Genomic DNA, 16,135 nt, shown 5'->3' on the forward strand with positions numbered 1-16,135 from the left:
CCTTTCATGCCCCCTGCTGTTAGTTACGATTCGACCACATAGAAAAGCATAGATAGGTTACTTCAACAAAAAGAGCATGCCTATATATATGTTTTAAACTCTTTTTCCTTTATAAATAAATCTAGAATGCAACTTGAATCTTTTCGTGGAAGCTACAGATAGGATGGGACATGGGAGTTGCCTTTCTATAATTTGCAAGGGGGTCGAAATCTAGATTCTTTTGTCATGTAGATGGCGTGTGGAAAAAAGTGACAGCCGTCGCATGGCCCAGTCCGTATCTGCCAGCAGGGCGAGCAGTCTGCTTTTCTCTTCTCAGCCAGCTAGTTTATGCCACAACAGCGTTTAGAACTATCACACAGTGGTGGTGGCAGCAGGCTGGATGCAAAGTTTAATAAACGATGAACATTGAAATTAGGTGACTCCTGTAACGGGCAGAACCAGACCTCTTAATTGGATTGGATGGAAATTCATAAACTTGTGATAGTGCGTTGTCTGTTTCATTCTTGTGCAATTGTTCTGGGGAGCAACTCATTTCAAAATGGGTCTCGAGAACATTTTGCCTACTTATCATAGGTCACCAACCAAGTTACCGATATCTCTAAACAAGCTATGCCGTTCAAAAGAGAGAGTTTTATTGGGTTTCGTGTGTTTCGGACTTGTGGTTGCCTGCTTTGGAACAGTTTTTTTTCTTCCTGAATTGCGCACAGGAATTGCTTTACCATCACTAAACAGTGTGTACAAGGTCTACGAACATGTTCAGAAAGTTGGCCCTGAATTTATACTACAGCTACCTCCATTAGCAAAAGATGATATTCATGAAGGAAAATCACAACAACATCATGGTCAAATTGACAAGCCAGATTTTCATCTGTTGGAAGATCAAGCCAGACTAAGAGCCAAGATCGAAACTGAAGAGAGACTAGAGCTGGAGCAAAATCAACTAAAAGTTCTTCCAAAGCCAATGATTCCATCAAGTAAAAGTGAAACTGGTGTTTCTGGGTACTAATATGTCAATTTATAGTTTGTACATTAAAGTTGATCATTAATATTCATTGCAGCAGTACTACCCAACCAGATGGAGGTATCAAGGGAGAAAGCAGTGTAACCGTTCGTGATCAACTGAAAAATCGGTTGCCCATGGTTCAGGGTGGCGGCGATCTTGAACCAGATATAAGGGCGAAAAGAGAAACTGTCCGAAAGGTATAAATTGTTTCTGGCATTTTATATATCCAAAGGAAGTCTCTGTAGATTTTAGTAAAAATATGCAGTTATTTTTTTTTTTTTTCGTAGCGCACTTTCTTTTTCTGATCGTCCATTTCCTACTGCTGCTATGTCCTTGTTGAGAAGCCTGGTAATCTTATTAATTATCACGGATGAAAACAGGTTGCAGTAATCTTGTTTGTCAAATGTTAAACCTTGTCGAAATCCGAATATAATATTATCTTACGGTAGCCGAAGTAGCTTTCCGATAATCTCTGGGTTATACCAGGTTTCGGCTTAGTCACGATACTAGAGTGAAATTTTTGAATACAAAGCTCTAGATTTAATAATTGCTAGGCTAAAGATAATTGAAATAAAATTTTTAATAGATGATGAAGCATGCATGGGACAACTACGCCACGTACGCCTGGGGGAAAAATGAATTACGGCCGATCAGTCACAAAGGCCATAGCGCATCAATTTTTGGGTCGGGCAACTTCGGAGCTTCAATCGTCGATGGTCTCGATACCCTTTACATCATGGGATTCATGGACGAGTTTAAGCGAGGTCGAGACTGGGTGGAAGAAAATTTAAATTTGACAGGAGTGGTAATCACACATACATTGTTATTTTTACTCTTGTTCCCACCTGATAATCTTTTGTATTTGTTCGTCTTTGATAGTCATCGGAGTTATCCGTTTTCGAGACTAATATTCGTTTTGTTGGTGGCTTACTGTCATGCTTTGCCATAACCGGCGATTCAATGTTTCGGGAAAAAGCCCTACATATCGCCGAGAAACTACTACCGGCATTTAATACGCTTACGGGTATACCACATGCATTGATTAATATCGGTACCGGGGTAAGATTGACTTCGTGTCATGATAGATTTCAAACTCTAATGCCTAACTTTTTCCTTCATGTTGGTAGACGAGTAAAAATTACGCGTGGGCCAGTAGTGGTTCCAGTATCCTTTCCGAATTCGGGACAATGAGTTTAGAGTTTAACTATTTGTCAGATGTGACTGGCAATCCAGTTTTTCGGCAAAAAATTGAGAAAATTATACAGGTTATCAAGAAACAGGATAGACCTGACGGGCTTTATCCCAATTATCTTAATCCGAAGACCGGACGCTGGGGACAACAACATATTTCTATGGGCGCATTAGGAGATTCGTTTTACGAATACTTATTGAAATCGTGGCTGCAGAGCGCTAAAACGAATGACGAGGCCAAACAAATGTATGTCGATGCTATGGATACCGCAGTGGGGAAGTTGATCCAGAAGTCAAATGGCGGTCTAACTTACTTTGCCGAAATGAAGTTTAATCGACTGGAACACAAAATGGACCACCTGGCGTGTTTTTCAGGTGGGTGTGAATATTGTGTGTCTATCGTACTTTTTTTGTATTATACTATTTACTCATAGGCGGTATGTTGGCCTTGGGAGGTACTCATTTAGAGGAACCCTTGAAAAGTAAACACATAGAACTAGGAAAGGCTATAACGCACACCTGCCATGAGTCGTACGATCGGAGCAGTACCAAACTTGGACCTGAGGCTTTCCGTTTTTCCGATGCCATTGAAGCGAAAGCCTTGAAATCCAACGAAAAATACTACATCTTGCGACCGGAAGTTATTGAATCTTACTTCGTGCTTTGGAGGTTAACCCACGATGTACGGTACAGGCAATGGGGATGGGAAGCTGTGCAAGCTCTAGAGAAACATTGTCGGGTCGACGGAGGTTATACTGGCTTAAAGAACGTCTATAGTGATGAACCCACACAAGATGACGTCCAGCAAAGTTTTTTCCTGGCTGAAACGTTAAAGGTAAGCAAGTATCTCAAATTTACGAAAAGGCAGTGTAGTAACTTTTTATTTCCGATTTGCAGTATCTCTATCTTCTCTTTAGCGACGATGAATTGATTTCTCTTGACGAATGGGTGTTCAACACGGAAGCTCACCCTCTACCGATAAAAAAGGTTAATCCTCTCTATCGAGGTATATAGAAACGAATATAACAGAGTCTTTGTAAATCCGGAAGTTAAGAAAGAACTAGCACCGTTTCCAATAATTGTTTTGAAATCTGACATGTGTGTAACACCTGTTCTAATGGAAGGTACCCCTAGGTGTACTCGGAATTGTTTTCCTCCGTTCGTGGAATGGATTTGTTTCACCGTTCATTTAAATGACGCTGTTACGTTAACAAAGTCAAGTGTTGCTTAGTGTCATGCTATCTGCAATTTAAATCTTATTTCACATCTTCATCCAGTTAAACCATTAGGGCAGTTTTTCAATTTTGCATCATTTGTAGGGAAATTTGTGAAATATTCGGATTACGTCGTTTATAATGTTTTCATTCACTTTAAAATGTTGTTAATGACGATTTAAGGACACCTCTAGTAATTACCATTATTTGTTCCATCTCTAAAGCCGCCTGTACACACGACAAGAACAGGTTGATTCAAAGCTCCACTATGAATGCAGTTTTGTTTCGCCACTGAATTTCTTTTTGTAATCTTATCATTCGATATGCATGGGCATAAAATCAGAGAGGATAAATAAAAAGAACTTTATGATCACAATAGGTATTAGTTAACACATTTTCTGTATATAACAATTGCTTCAAGGAACTTAGTTCGCCAGATTGCGTGAATGCGCCAGCCTTCACTCTCTTTCAACTGGAACGGCTGCGGATCACAGTAACGATTCTTGTTTTTCTCATCCGGACCTATAAGAATCACACAGTCACCTGTGAAGCTATCGAGGTATGCTTCAAAGGCTTTCGAGTTGTTGAAGTAACAGAATAGCAACGCAAACTGAGGATCGAGCCGTGGCATTATTGCGGGATTAATGCATTCAATTTCATTCCAAAATTTTGGAGGGCTAAATTTGCTTTCCCACCAACCTTGGTCTATTTCGTAGCCCATTATAGGCAGACCTGCTCGAAATTTAAGTCGTTTTCTCGTGCTAATTTTGGATGTTTTTTTACTGCTTTCTACAAGGAAAGAATAACGTTCATTATCTTTCTTATGTACCTGTTGAAGAATTAATGATCCATTCGAGCAGACCAGTGCCACAACCAATACTAGATATTCCCTTTACTCCGACTGTCGCTAGACTTTTCTCCAGAAAATCTATTCCGTCCAAGTCCGGCTGAAACCAGAGAAGTTTCTCGTCGCAAAAACCGTTTTCGAAGAGCTGAACAATACCTCGCCAGTCACCTGCAGGGTTTTTGGATTAAAGGTTATCCGTAAAAAAACGAGGGAATCTTTGAAAACTAGAGACAATAAAACACTAACCGCTTAGGTACAGCTCCCTGATTTTATCTTTGCAACTGTCCATAAGTGTACTGAAAACCTGTGGAACTTCTTGTCAGCCTCAAAGGACAAACGCGGGTTGGTAACTCAGCGATAAATTCCGGATTTCTTTTTCGTGACGACCCATTTATATCTTTCTATGTATAGTTCCTTTTCGTTTGGCAAGTCCGTCGAAGTTCATTGTTGTTGGCTAGAAGACAAGTTTATGTCAGTCGTCATTACGGTTCTAAATCTTTAAAGAAATATTTTAGTTGCCATTTTTCGTGTGTATTTCATGCTTCATACATATTGGGATAAAACAGATGTTTGAAATAATATATTCTCATCTTCACAAGTACAACTGACGATTTTGGACGTAGGATTTTTGAGTAGGCCTACTATTGGAAATGGAGCTTTGTCACTGAAATCGCGAGAATACGCATTCTGAAAAAAATAAAACAAATGCAAGGTAACTTTACTTAAGTCGGCATCTCGGCAACGTAGTAAAATCATGAAGTAAAACGAAAGGAGCAGGATAGAAGGGTCCAAAATTAAAGAACAGTTCCGGCAGAGTAATAGAATACAGTAATAGTACAGTAATAGTATTCTATTACTCTGGTTCCGGCTTTCAGAGAAGGGGTATGGACTCTATGGAGCTATGGGCATGGATATGGACGTAGGGTGAACGGTGTACCGTGTAGAGTACGGGTTAGGAAATTCTTTGGAATTCCTCATTCCTCCAAAGCTGAACACTAGAAGGTAGAGTTAAATAAAAATTAATTCGTTGGGCTTTTTTTTACGGAAGTTGCCTAAACAATGGTCTAAGATTGTAATCTATGACTCTGCCCAGACCCAGAGCTGTTCTGTTCTTCACTCCCCAGTGGGATATGTAGATACTAGATAGTGCGTGCTCCTTTATTCATGCTATCATGGCAGTCCGTATGGTGGCAGTAATGTAGACGCAAGACGACAATACGACATCAACGGATAATTTGTGATTCACTTCAATAAGGGTAGCATATGCACGTGGTGTTCTTGACAAGTGCACGATTTCTTTTAAATTTCAGTTCATCAATTTAGAGATCGGAGATTTCGATATGGCTGACGCAAATAGTGAAGAAGTTAATCCTGAGTCAGTAGTGAATGCATGGAAAATAAAGTTACCTGAATTCAAACAAGAGCACAATCCTCATGGTCTTTTAGAGGAAAGTTCATTTGCAACACTTTTCCCAAAATATAGAGAAGTTTACCTCAGAGAATGTTGGCCTCTTGTTCAGAAATCCCTAGGTGAACATAATATCAAAGCTGAATTAGATGTTATTGAAGGTAGTATGACTGTTAAAACCAGCAGAAAAACATGGGATCCCTACATCATCTTGAAGGCCCGTGACATGGTTAAGTTGCTTGCCCGAAGTGTCCCTTATGAACAAGCAGTCAAAGTACTGAGTGATGATGTTGCATGTGACATTATTAAGATTGGAACTCAAACCCAGAATAAAGATCGCTTTGTGAAAAGAAGACAAAGATTAATTGGTCCTAATGGATCAACACTTAAAGCTTTGGAATTATTAACAAGTTGCTATATTCTTGTTCAGGTATTTAAACATGAGCTTTGAAGTTTTTAAAGAGTTAACCTTCTGAAACTTTTTTCTTTAAACTTAAGGGAAATACTGTTTCAGCTGTTGGGCCATATCGTGGACTGCAACAAGTTCGAAGAGTAGTGGAAGATACTATGGAAAATATTCATCCCATCTACCACATCAAGGCTCTTATGATAAAAAGAGAACTAGCAAGGGATGAAAAACTGAAGAATGAATCTTGGGAGCGTTTCTTGCCCACAATACCACACAAGAACACCAGCAAGAGAAAGCAACCTGCGAAAAAGCGCGCTAAGAAGGAATACACACCATTCCCTCCGGCGCCACCAGAAAGCAAAGTCGACAAATTACTGGCTACCGGCGAGTATTTCTTAAAAGAAGATCAGCGTAAACATCGCAAAAAGCATGAAAACCAGGAAAAACAAGATCAGGCAGAAAATCGAAGAAAAGAACGACGAGAAAGTGCTTTTATACCCCCGGAGGAACCAAGCTCGTCTGGAACCAAATCTGCCACGGCTTCTGACATCAACGTGGAAGAGCTAAAAAATAAAATTCGAAAAAGCCAAACGAAACGTAAACGTGTGTAAAACTTATCGAGATTCCCAACTGACTGAAATATAAACGGTAAATAATGGCACTATAATTGTATTCATAGTCAAGAGTATGTAAAAAGGTAAATTTATAAGGTCTGGCACAAATTTCAAGCTCCATCATTGAAGACGCTGCTCCATATGTCTATGACTAGAACGTTGTTGATTTTCAGCAGGATCATTTGCGATGGTTGCGTACGACAGAGAGAAGTCTATGGATCTCGTTTTGCCATAAATGAAAAGATTGATTCTCAGCGAGTGAATATGAACTCTTGGGTATCTAGCTGCGGATTGCATTCCTGTACGGTAATCTCTTGAGCATTTCGTGCGTCAAGACATAGATTGGAGAGTCTGTGAATGACGGTAACACCACGCAGCTGGCCCCTTTCCAGTTTGTCCCAAAGCTGATCGTTGCTGGAGCTGCAGGGCAATGTGATTACTTGGGCTCCAACATATGCTGGGGTAGGCGGCGCCAGACACCAAGAGCCATGGCGTAATCGACCAGCAAGGTACAGCCATGCCTGCGGACCCAGACAATGTATGTAAGTCAGTCTTAAATTAATCTTTTCTTTTGACTTGTACCTGATTGCCACCCGTCATATGGCATGCATATAGGCCAATATGGCTGCCGGCACCTCGGCCGTAGGTGTCGAAACACAGTGATTTATATTTTATGGCACCTGAGTTAGTACCACTTGGGTCGCGCACTGTAGGCAAGTGCTTCAATAGCTCGGGGTATACGTTTTCAACGTACCACTTGAAGGGTTTGCAATCCAAACTCTCGCGAAGTGCGAGGCGGTCGGTGATGCTGTGAATATTTCATTAAGAGTACTGAGAATGTAATGGTGTTTAACACGTAGTATTACTTTCCGAACGACACGGTTCTGGCCATTGGCACGGCAGCAAAGTAGTACTTTTTGTACTCGTCCATCCAAACCTCCGCCGCCCTATTTGTTAAATGAACTTTGAAACTCATCAAAGCAGATGTTTTGTTTTAGTGCCTTGCTACCTGCGAGTGTTCCGGGCAAAGATCGTTCCGGAACCACCTAGGGATGAACAATTTATTTTTTAGTGGTTTTTTTAAATTACAGTTTGTTGTTGTTGTGAATTAACCTGGAAAAGAGTATGGGTGTTGTTTACGAAAAACATGGCCTACTCTGCTGCAAGGAACGATTTCCAAGCGACCACCACATTGCCAAGTGCGGAATGAAATCTCTGTTCGTGATCAAACCATAAACAGTGAAAGGATCACACACTGGTATTAAGCTCAAACGTAATTCAACGATCTTTAACATTGAGTTTCACCTACCGAGATTCTCGCCTCCCCAGATATCCATTTGAAGGTCGTAGGCACCTAGCTTGTGAAAATATTTGCGGTCAATGACGAATAATCCACCAGCAATCATGGGGGTTCTATTGAATTTCATTATATAGTATTAGATGAATGAATAACGTACGGAAAATGTGTTACCTAATCGGTACAGTCGGGTCGTTCTTCCTGCGAGCTTTCTCTTCCCCCGGCAATAGCTCCCATTTAAAAACTAGATTCCAATCGAACCCTCCTCGGAGTTCAGTCGAAGCTGCAATATACTGAAAACTATCCATTGCTATTACATCAATGACAGGGCAAACAATTCTCGTTCGATCCTTTGGGTTTAAATTCAACAAAATTAATGTAAAAATATGTGTTAATAATATATAAATAAATGTTTGTGCCAAAAAATACGAAATACCTCGGCTACACGAGCTAAAAGGGGTTCTAGCCATCCATCGTTGCACTCGCAATGTGAATCTAAAAAAGTTAGGAACTCCCCTTTAAACAAAATAAGAAGAAATGGTAATAAGAGTTGCATGTTACGAGATATAAAGAGGATTTTTCTTTTACCTGTTGCAACTTCAGCGCCTTTGACGCGAGATCTGACTAGGCCTTCGCGTTTCAAATTTCGCACCAATATCACCTTCTCTATTTGGACCAGTTCTCTTCCGTCACTAGCTAAAACTTCGGTTATTAGAAATAATTTAAACTAAAAATTTACATTTTCTGTACCATCATTGCTGAAATCATCAACAAGAATAATTTCCTTGATTAAATGTGGTGGGCTCCTATTAAGCACACTGACAATTGTGCGAAGTAATGTTGACCTAGCTTCATTGTGAAAGGTTATGATAACACTAGTTGAAGGTAAATCCTTGGGAAATTCTAAATCAAGGCATCTGAAAAATATTTTCCAAAAATAATTTGTTACACTTCACTGATTTTAAATGAGGTTATCCACTCACTTTCTATGGCGGTAATCTGGGATAACACGATTAGACTCCAACACATCACTAGCTTCTTGGTTGAATTTATTATTATGATAAGCATCTTCTCCAGGTTTCAGTCTGCCTTTAGAAATGTATGCTTTTTCGTTGAAATATGCCAAAGATGAATTGAAAACAGTTAGGTCTATGGAAGCCAGTTCATCCTTTTTCAGCTTTAGCCGAAGAGCCTTATTTCCAACATCCTTCTAAATGAAAAAAAATAAAAAAAGCTACATGTTTTTTTCTCCATAACTCCTGTATAGATTTAAGTACATTCCAACTTACCTTATTTCCCACCATGCAAACAAACAAGCCTATGACAAAAACCCATAACAGGGAATAGACTAGCAGTTTGTATTTACGTTTCATTCCGGATCGATATCACTGACGTTTTGCTGGGGATTGCAAGACCATCCTTTTAGCGCAGGGTCTAGAAACCGAATGAACGTTGTTGGACTAAAGCCAAGTAATTTCTATTCCCTTGTAAGTTTCTCGTGCAGGTTTTCTTTCGAGGAACGGCAAACTGACTAAAAGACACGCTTTCCATGTACGGGTCGAAATCTCTTAACACACTTTTTGGGTTCCGCGTTCACTTCATAGCAACAACATCGAAATAAATATATTTTACTGTTTGACATTTGACTGCTGCGCTCCTAGCTGCATTGTAGAAAACTACTACGAATTTCTCTCAGAAGACTTCTGAAGCTACGTACCCTTAAAAAAAAAGTAGTCTAGTTACTAGTTTCCTAGAATGTAAATAATGGGGTTTAAAACTCAGTGCATTCACTGCACTCCGGCCGTCACATGACTTATTCCAATTTAGCTTCTAGCGAATGCAGGCTTAATGAGCCCAGTAGTCCATCACATGCATTAACTACGGTTTTCCTAAATGACAGGCTATGACATGCTAGTTACTTTAGAAAAAGCAATCGTTTTTAAGGTAGGTTAGGCAAATAAGTTGACCGGAAAAAGGGGGATCATGTAATTTACCTGTGAAACTTGTGACAACCAGGATGAAAAAAGCGGTCATGTGACGAGCCTTTTGTAAGCCGTCAACTTTAAGTTTTAAGCCCACCAGTAAAAAAAAAAATGAGATTGCATGTGTTACTCTCTTTCATTACAAATGGAGCACAAACATATAAGACATGGGAACGTCTATAAGAATGCGTGTTCCCAATTCCTAAATTCCAGCCTACTGTGCTGTTCCCGCGCTAATATTGCCCTAAGGTATCACAAATTATTCCATCCTCAAGAAATAGCGCGTAGGAACTTCATTGTCTTCCGCGAAACACTTTTTAAAATTTCATTGGTCAACTTAATGGCTGTTAAACTAGTTTTTCATTTAACTGGTTCAATTTTACGTTTGGAATTTAGAAATTCAGAAGTGCTAAGGAGAGTAGCCTAATCACGCATGGTTATCAGCAAGAAGCGGTATCGAAAAGTGGAGAGGCGTTATCTTTCATCTCTGTCTGTCAGGTGATAAACCAACTCCCAATTGTTATTACTATTTCTTTCATGGCTGGCATTTCTGCTTGGCCATAATAGTCAATGTGATCGCCACTAATCATCTTTATTATTACTTTTTGTTCTTCCCATTGTTGCTCTTCTCTTAAGCTTCTGTACCTCATAAAAACAGGGAATTTTGCTTGCGGAATAGAAGGATGTGAAATTTCAAGTAAAAGTGGGGCTTCCCAAAGGCGATAGAACTATCACAAGTAGAAAATTTTCATGGAATTGTGTTGCACCCATGTGATGCAATGCCAGACTGCTGATGAAACATATTTGTGTTTATAGAACGACTAACAAATCGTTTGTATTCTGTGTGATCCAATTCCAGCCATCGATTTGAAGTTAAAGTTGGTAATTAAATACTGGGATAGATTTAAAACAGATTAACATTTAATTGGCTATTGTGCATTTTACCATGACAAAAGATCAGAAAATGGCATCAACTAAATCATCTAACATCAATAACAAAAACCAACAGAACCTGATTTTTTATGCTGCTATCATGTGTTTCAAATCGGACATGTTTGACAACAATGTTGGATGGTATAGACTGTTCCTTATAAAGACTAACACAATTACATTTTTCAATCTGTAGACGAAAATTTATTCCTCAACCTTGAAATCAGACAGCGAGTGTGGACGACTTTTCGAAGGACGGATTTGGATTTCAGTTCAAAGACCTTGAGAGGTATTATTATTTAGCTGCACGATAACACGTCTCGGTCTACACTAAAACGGCTAGAGGGCAATCATACTCCTTCACCCGTCGAACAGTGCTCCGCCTTTTAGTTTTACAAGATATGTGACCGCACTCTTAAAACTTTAGTGTAGTTGCACGATGACTTGACTATTAGACATTGTGCATCGCAATCTTATGTACAATTGTCCGGTATTCGTACTTGTGAAGTGAGGAGGTTACAGTTGCTCCAGTGCGCTTTTTCTAATCGCAAGAATTTGTTTGAAAAAAGGAAGGTAACAAAGTCACGATGGCTTACACTGCTTAGCAATCTCGTTTCAAGCTGACATCAACTTCACCGAAGACTCGCTTAAGATTGTCTCTTGCAGAACGGATTAAAGTGATCGAAGCCCGGCAAATGGGGAAGTCAATGCGACAGGTAATAATTTTTAAAAAATAATATATTATGAAAAAATTTCTGCAGTTTTAAAATAATAATTTTTAAAAATTTTTGTTGGCCACGCAGTTTGGCTGTGGCAAAACGCAGATTCTCAACACTTTGACGCAAAAGGAGCGATACATCCACGAATGGGAGGTTATGGGTCGCAATAATCCTTCGATTGACGCCCGCAAGCGTTTTCGACGCTCACGTAACGAACATATAAACCGATCTGTTCACGATTGGTATCAACAGCAGACAGCCAGCGGTCTCCGAGTTACAGGACCCATGTTACAAAAACAAGCAAGACATTATGCAACTCTGCTAGAAATATCAAATTTCGGAGCCAGCAATTAGATGGTTAGCAAATTTCAGAAGATTCTACAACATCGTCAGTGTAAGTAAATGCTCAACTGCTATTTCACACCATAATTCCTGCTAGGTATATTACTTAAGTCAGAAAGTCAATGCGCGTCAGCGTAGATGAATTACTAGCTGGTGACTTATCAGGTAGTACTTGAGCAAGCCTTTCGTAACATGGGCTTTTGCATGTTAAGTGAATGTAGCCGCTGTCTCAGATTTAGACGTTAAGTCTTATTCCTTTGGCAAGCAATAGCGTTGGGGAGGCCGTAAAGCGGTGACAATTTAGTATAGCGTAATATTTTACGGAAACAGTTAAAGAAACAAGGTCCTATCTTAGAGATGACATCTCTGCAATCAATGAGATTGCTATGAAATAGGAGGAGGCGTCAGGCGAGGCGCGAGATTCAACTGAACGGCTTGAAGATTGATTATCAATAGACGTCATTTGGATGGTACAGTACAGTCTATTTGCTGATTTGCATGTTATTTTTTTCAGTTTATATTTGCCGTCAGACAATGTTTTTATATCTTAAGGTGCAGTTCTTATCCGCAGCCCTGCAGTGAACAAAAAAAGGCAGTGGAAAAAATCTGCTCGTGGTGCTGATCTGCACAATGGCGGCTTCATGTAAACAATCTTGAAATAGCCTATCAATAGTAATTTTGGTTTGCTTCAACATGCAAGTCTATGACAAATATGTATATTAGCTAAACTGTTATTGAACATAGAACTACACAGTATTAAGACTCTTCCCTAGGTTTTCCTTTCCTTAGGTTGTAGACAAGATGGTTGAAGCCGTCTTAACTGTTCCAGGAATTTCCAGGGTCTTGTATGACCGGACCGCGAAAACACCCGGGACAACGAAGTGGGAATAATTTGATTTACGAACGTTGCTTAGACAAATGATCTCCGCACGATCCCCTTCCCACTTTTCATTTTTTGCCAAATTTCAAATTTTGCTTAAAATACATGAATTCGATTCAGAATTCAATAAAAATCACGAAAACCTGGTTTATTTTTCTATTGGTCTTATTGTTTTTTATTTATACGTTACAAACCATAAATTAAGTAGGTGCGCTAACAGCACTGTTTTCGTTAATTTTTAAAACGGCTGGTTTAACGAGAAAACTAATGACTAAATCGAAATCAGCATTCAATTTCGATTATGCCGTGTGGTTTTTGGAGAATTTCAAGAGATGTCGTTTTTTGCCGATTTTGACAAAAGTGGGAAGGCCCTTCCCACTTTTTCATTTTTGGCCAAATTTGAAATTTTGCTTAAAATGCATGATTTCGATTCAGAAATGAATGAAAATCTCTGAAATCAAATTTATTTTTCCATTAGTCTTGTAGTTTTTGAACTAAACGTATTGCTGGAAGGTAGATAGTCACTAGATGGCAGTGCAGAACCTACCATTGTTAATCAATGGCATAGTCAGTAGGTGTCAAATGGCGTTTCGGTATTCATTACGTAATGGATAATGGAAATGTTTTTGGTAGGATCAGTTAAAGAGAAGTTTCGAGATTATAGTTGAATGAAGTGAAATATTTTTTAACTAAATTTGTTAAAATTGAAAGTTTATTAGATAATTTTCATTCAAGATGAATGTTAAAATCCACTTGATTGCGACAGGACCAGGATGTAAATGGGACTATGTCATCACCTTTCAAATTATTAGTAGAGTACAATCAATTGAATACCATCAATGAATACCATCAATTCCCCAGAAGGAAAGGTAAAGATAGTTCAAAATATGTCATTGTTATGGTCACAGTGATTTCCCTCAAATTTCGTTTTAACAAAAGTTTCTTTGTTGTTTTATTTTTGGTTTTGATGAATGAAAATTCTTTTGGGATATGGACTTATTAAAATATCACACTTTGATCACTCATATGACCATACAGATAGGAGAAGAACCATAGTCTGGCTTGTACCAAACTGGATTGTACCAAACTGTGAAAGAAATCATGTGTCTGTTACTGAAACTGGCTCTCTCTGTTTGTGACATCTGACCTTACAGTGTGTCACTCTGAAGCAGAGCTCCTGAAATGAGATTGAACGTTTTGAACCATCTCATGCCAAAGCTCAAGTTAAGGTCTGTTGGTTTTTTCTTCCTGTAAACCGATGATTACAACTAATAAAATGCAACTTATTGTGTTGTTTGCAGAAGCATTTAAAAGAGGTGGCTTTTTGGTTAGAGTTTCTTCGACATCCGATGCCATGCAGATCCTGCCGAGCGATCTGAATATATTTTAGCGCTCAGTCGGAACGGTGTTCACTTCCTCGACGTAATAGGTCACGTAATTAAATAACATTGTGCTTCACAAAACTTTAATCTTAAAGTTTTAATAGAAAAATTTGATAAATAATCATTATCTCTAGGCTATATCAATTTGCAAAGTCAAAGCGGAAGAGGGTCTCCTTTTCATGGAATCATCCGCATCCAATCATATCTAACGCATGAGACATCCTGCGTTGTCTGGCAACTTACCATCCAGCTACGCATATTTCAACAGAGTGTTAAAGAGGAAAGTAATTGACTAAATGCCGACTCGATGATTTCCGTGCAAGATGAGTGAATCCAAGGATATCTGGTGAGCAGAATGCAACGGACTATGTTATGTTAAACCATAAGCTAAATACAATGAATACTGTCAGTTCCCCAGAACGAGAGGTAGGATGGCACGAATCTTTATTGAATATATATTGATAGGCAAACGTTAATATGTTGATTCGTGTTTCGTTTCTTTTACATAGGTTAATAATCATACTGAATCAAACGAGGTACATATTTGAACGAGATTTTAAAATGATAACGATTGGAAGCCCATGAGGAAATTTCAAAGAATGGTACCTTCACGTTACCTTTAGGCGCTGATTCGTCTCGAAGATAAAATGTATAAAAAATAAGTTATTTTTATAAATTGAAGTGCATATCTGGGCTCCCTTCTTTTCTGTGGCCCCGTTTCCCCTTGACTCGTAATAAGCCCGTAGGGGGTCATGCCCCTACTGTGATCAGCAGTAAAGGTTGTGAGTGCGCTGTCCGGAAAGGGGACGTGGGGGTCCTCAAGTTCTGAGATATCATTGGAGGGCGAAGAGGCTACCCACAAATCCGAATTAACGGTTAATCGCTCACGTAAAAACTTGTCCGAAACCTTCCATCCTTTTCCGGCTTCTCTTAGCCACTCCCGGGTAATCTCCCCGGGGGCTCGGTTCAATTAAGGCAGGGTTTACCCCTACCTTGGTAATAAAGGTTATATATCAATACAAAATTCTTAAAACAAATTTTTCAAAAATGTTTTCTTGTTCTGATATTTTGATTTGTATTTTTTCTTGTGTAATGTACTTGTCCTATTACGATTAATCTGAAATGTCTATGTTGATTTGAAACTTCGTTCAAGTACGCGGAATTACATGTTAGCCCATACAAACTAAGTCATTTGATTCTAATTTCTGTCACAACTTTCTATCGACTTGGTTTATTTATATTAACACTATTTGAAAGTGCCGTACTAAGATCCAATTTTTATCGTAATATTTCATAATTAATTTTATCTAGACTCTGTAAGGAATCGAACCTTTACTTCATAGCATGCCTCGCCGATGCTCAACCACAGAGCCATGAGTCGCATTAGTGTACTCACTGTTTCGCTATTTCATTTAAGCTATGAGTACATTTTGGTATAAATACACATAGGCTATACACATTTAGAATTATATTGTTAAATGGAAATTTCCAAGGTAAACAGATGCCATATTATTCCCTTTGCAGACTGTTTGATGTGGCATGTGAAGAGCTGCCATTTTACTAAACTAAACTACACATGAGAATGGTATATATCAACCAAAAGCAAGAATATAAGTGGAATCAAATTTATTAACTGTGACCTAACTACTAATCTATTTTCAATTGATCACACCTTAACTTATATTCAAGGATACACAGGTTTGCTATTTATAGTTTCATAAAGCTTGTATAAATTTTCCTTTCACAGACTATAAATCCAACTAGCTGCAGTTAACACAAGCAGTGCCGCAATTGGTTGCCACAAGTTAGACAACTATTATATAACTATGAAAGGCAAATGAAGAGTTTTTGTGATGAAAAGATTCAACAACAGTTTTCACGAGTGCAATATCTTTCAATTCCCTAGAATTATCAATT

General features: G+C 38.8%; 4 protein-coding genes across 19 annotated transcripts; 2 read left to right on the forward strand and 2 right to left on the reverse strand.

Annotated features, from left to right (window-relative positions):
- Positions 1–264: 264 nt before the first annotated feature.
- On the forward strand, positions 265–3,784 carry LOC116926269 (mannosyl-oligosaccharide 1,2-alpha-mannosidase IA). 2 transcript variants are annotated; one of them, XM_032933102.2, is made up of 7 exons: positions 265–999; positions 1,062–1,200; positions 1,590–1,808; positions 1,883–2,062; positions 2,131–2,569; positions 2,629–3,029; positions 3,092–3,784. In XM_032933102.2, the coding sequence occupies exons 1-7, from the start codon at positions 539–541 to the stop codon at positions 3,206–3,208; spliced, it is 1,956 nt and encodes a 651-aa protein (XP_032788993.2). In that variant the 5' UTR covers positions 265–538; the 3' UTR covers positions 3,209–3,784. The 2 variants fall into 2 exon arrangements, with proteins under 2 accessions (XP_032788993.2, XP_032788992.2); XM_032933101.2 differs by having other exon boundaries at positions 266–999; positions 1,059–1,200.
- On the reverse strand, positions 3,758–5,366 carry LOC116926281. The gene is made up of 5 exons (XM_032933119.2): positions 5,193–5,366; positions 4,805–4,942; positions 4,502–4,751; positions 4,238–4,423; positions 3,758–4,140 (listed from the first exon to the last, which is right to left on the reverse strand). The coding sequence occupies exons 3-5, from the start codon at positions 4,542–4,544 to the stop codon at positions 3,791–3,793; spliced, it is 579 nt and encodes a 192-aa protein (XP_032789010.2). The 5' UTR covers positions 4,545–4,751; positions 4,805–4,942; positions 5,193–5,366; the 3' UTR covers positions 3,758–3,790.
- Positions 5,367–5,369: 3 nt separating this feature from the next.
- Positions 5,370–12,993, forward strand: LOC116926282 (KRR1 small subunit processome component homolog). Of its 14 annotated transcripts, none has more exons than XR_006649135.1 (10): positions 5,370–5,511; positions 5,579–6,093; positions 6,162–6,720; positions 6,783–7,228; positions 10,362–10,463; positions 10,602–10,847; positions 10,922–11,039; positions 11,092–11,611; positions 11,699–12,426; positions 12,509–12,993. XR_006649135.1 is itself a non-coding variant. In XM_045176440.1 (2 exons), exons 1-2 carry the CDS (start codon positions 5,596–5,598, stop codon positions 6,681–6,683), a joined length of 1,020 nt encoding a protein of 339 aa, XP_045032375.1. In that variant the 5' UTR covers positions 5,442–5,595; the 3' UTR covers positions 6,684–6,725. The 14 variants fall into 14 exon arrangements, 1 of the variants encoding a protein (XP_045032375.1); XR_006649125.1 differs by having other exon boundaries at positions 5,442–6,093; positions 11,699–12,008; positions 12,312–12,426; XR_006649129.1 differs by having other exon boundaries at positions 5,442–6,093; positions 11,699–12,008; positions 12,312–12,426; positions 12,515–12,993.
- On the reverse strand, positions 6,726–10,103 carry LOC116926273 (polypeptide N-acetylgalactosaminyltransferase 2). Of its 2 annotated transcripts, none has more exons than XM_032933107.2 (12): positions 9,273–10,103; positions 8,967–9,190; positions 8,734–8,900; positions 8,572–8,679; positions 8,420–8,499; positions 8,158–8,333; positions 7,996–8,099; positions 7,800–7,901; positions 7,696–7,732; positions 7,553–7,633; positions 7,269–7,494; positions 6,726–7,207 (listed from the first exon to the last, which is right to left on the reverse strand). In XM_032933107.2, the coding sequence occupies exons 1-12, from the start codon at positions 9,354–9,356 to the stop codon at positions 6,938–6,940; spliced, it is 1,659 nt and encodes a 552-aa protein (XP_032788998.1). In that variant the 5' UTR covers positions 9,357–10,103; the 3' UTR covers positions 6,726–6,937. The 2 variants fall into 2 exon arrangements, with proteins under 2 accessions (XP_032788998.1, XP_032788997.1); XM_032933106.2 differs by having other exon boundaries at positions 8,967–9,193; positions 9,273–10,061.
- Positions 12,994–16,135: the final 3,142 nt, after the last annotated feature.

Source organism: Daphnia magna, linkage group LG7, assembly GCF_020631705.1.
Source record: "Daphnia magna isolate NIES linkage group LG7, ASM2063170v1.1, whole genome shotgun sequence".
NCBI classification, from domain to species: domain Eukaryota; kingdom Metazoa; phylum Arthropoda; class Branchiopoda; order Diplostraca; family Daphniidae; genus Daphnia; species Daphnia magna.

Excerpts from the sequence above, each read along its gene's own strand:
- LOC116926269 (XM_032933101.2), top strand. The coding sequence starts at position 539 with ATGGGTCTCGAGAACATTTTGCCTACTTATCATAGGTCACCAACCAAG. Across the intron at positions 1,809-1,882 it reads ATTTAAATTTGACAGGAGTG|TCATCGGAGTTATCCGTTTT; the intron begins GTAATCACACAT and ends CGTCTTTGATAG. Across the intron at positions 2,570-2,628 it reads CCACCTGGCGTGTTTTTCAG|GCGGTATGTTGGCCTTGGGA; the intron begins GTGGGTGTGAAT and ends ATTTACTCATAG.
- LOC116926281 (XM_032933119.2), bottom strand. The coding sequence starts at position 4,544 with ATGGACAGTTGCAAAGATAAAATCAGGGAGCTGTACCTAAGCG. Across the intron at positions 4,424-4,501 it reads CAGGGAGCTGTACCTAAGCG|GTGACTGGCGAGGTATTGTT; the intron begins GTTAGTGTTTTA and ends AAAACCCTGCAG. Across the intron at positions 4,141-4,237 it reads GATCATTAATTCTTCAACAG|GTCTGCCTATAATGGGCTAC; the intron begins GTACATAAGAAA and ends AATTTCGAGCAG.
- LOC116926282 (XM_045176440.1), top strand. The coding sequence starts at position 5,596 with ATGGCTGACGCAAATAGTGAAGAAGTTAATCCTGAGTCAGTAGTGAAT. Across the intron at positions 6,094-6,161 it reads GTTGCTATATTCTTGTTCAG|GGAAATACTGTTTCAGCTGT; the intron begins GTATTTAAACAT and ends TTTAAACTTAAG.
- LOC116926273 (XM_032933106.2), bottom strand. The coding sequence starts at position 9,356 with ATGAAACGTAAATACAAACTGCTAGTCTATTCCCTGTTATGGGTTTTT. Across the intron at positions 8,680-8,733 it reads TGATGATTTCAGCAATGATG|CTAGTGACGGAAGAGAACTG; the intron begins GTACAGAAAATG and ends CCGAAGTTTTAG. Across the intron at positions 7,902-7,995 it reads CTGGGGAGGCGAGAATCTCG|AGATTTCATTCCGCACTTGG; the intron begins GTAGGTGAAACT and ends GATCACGAACAG.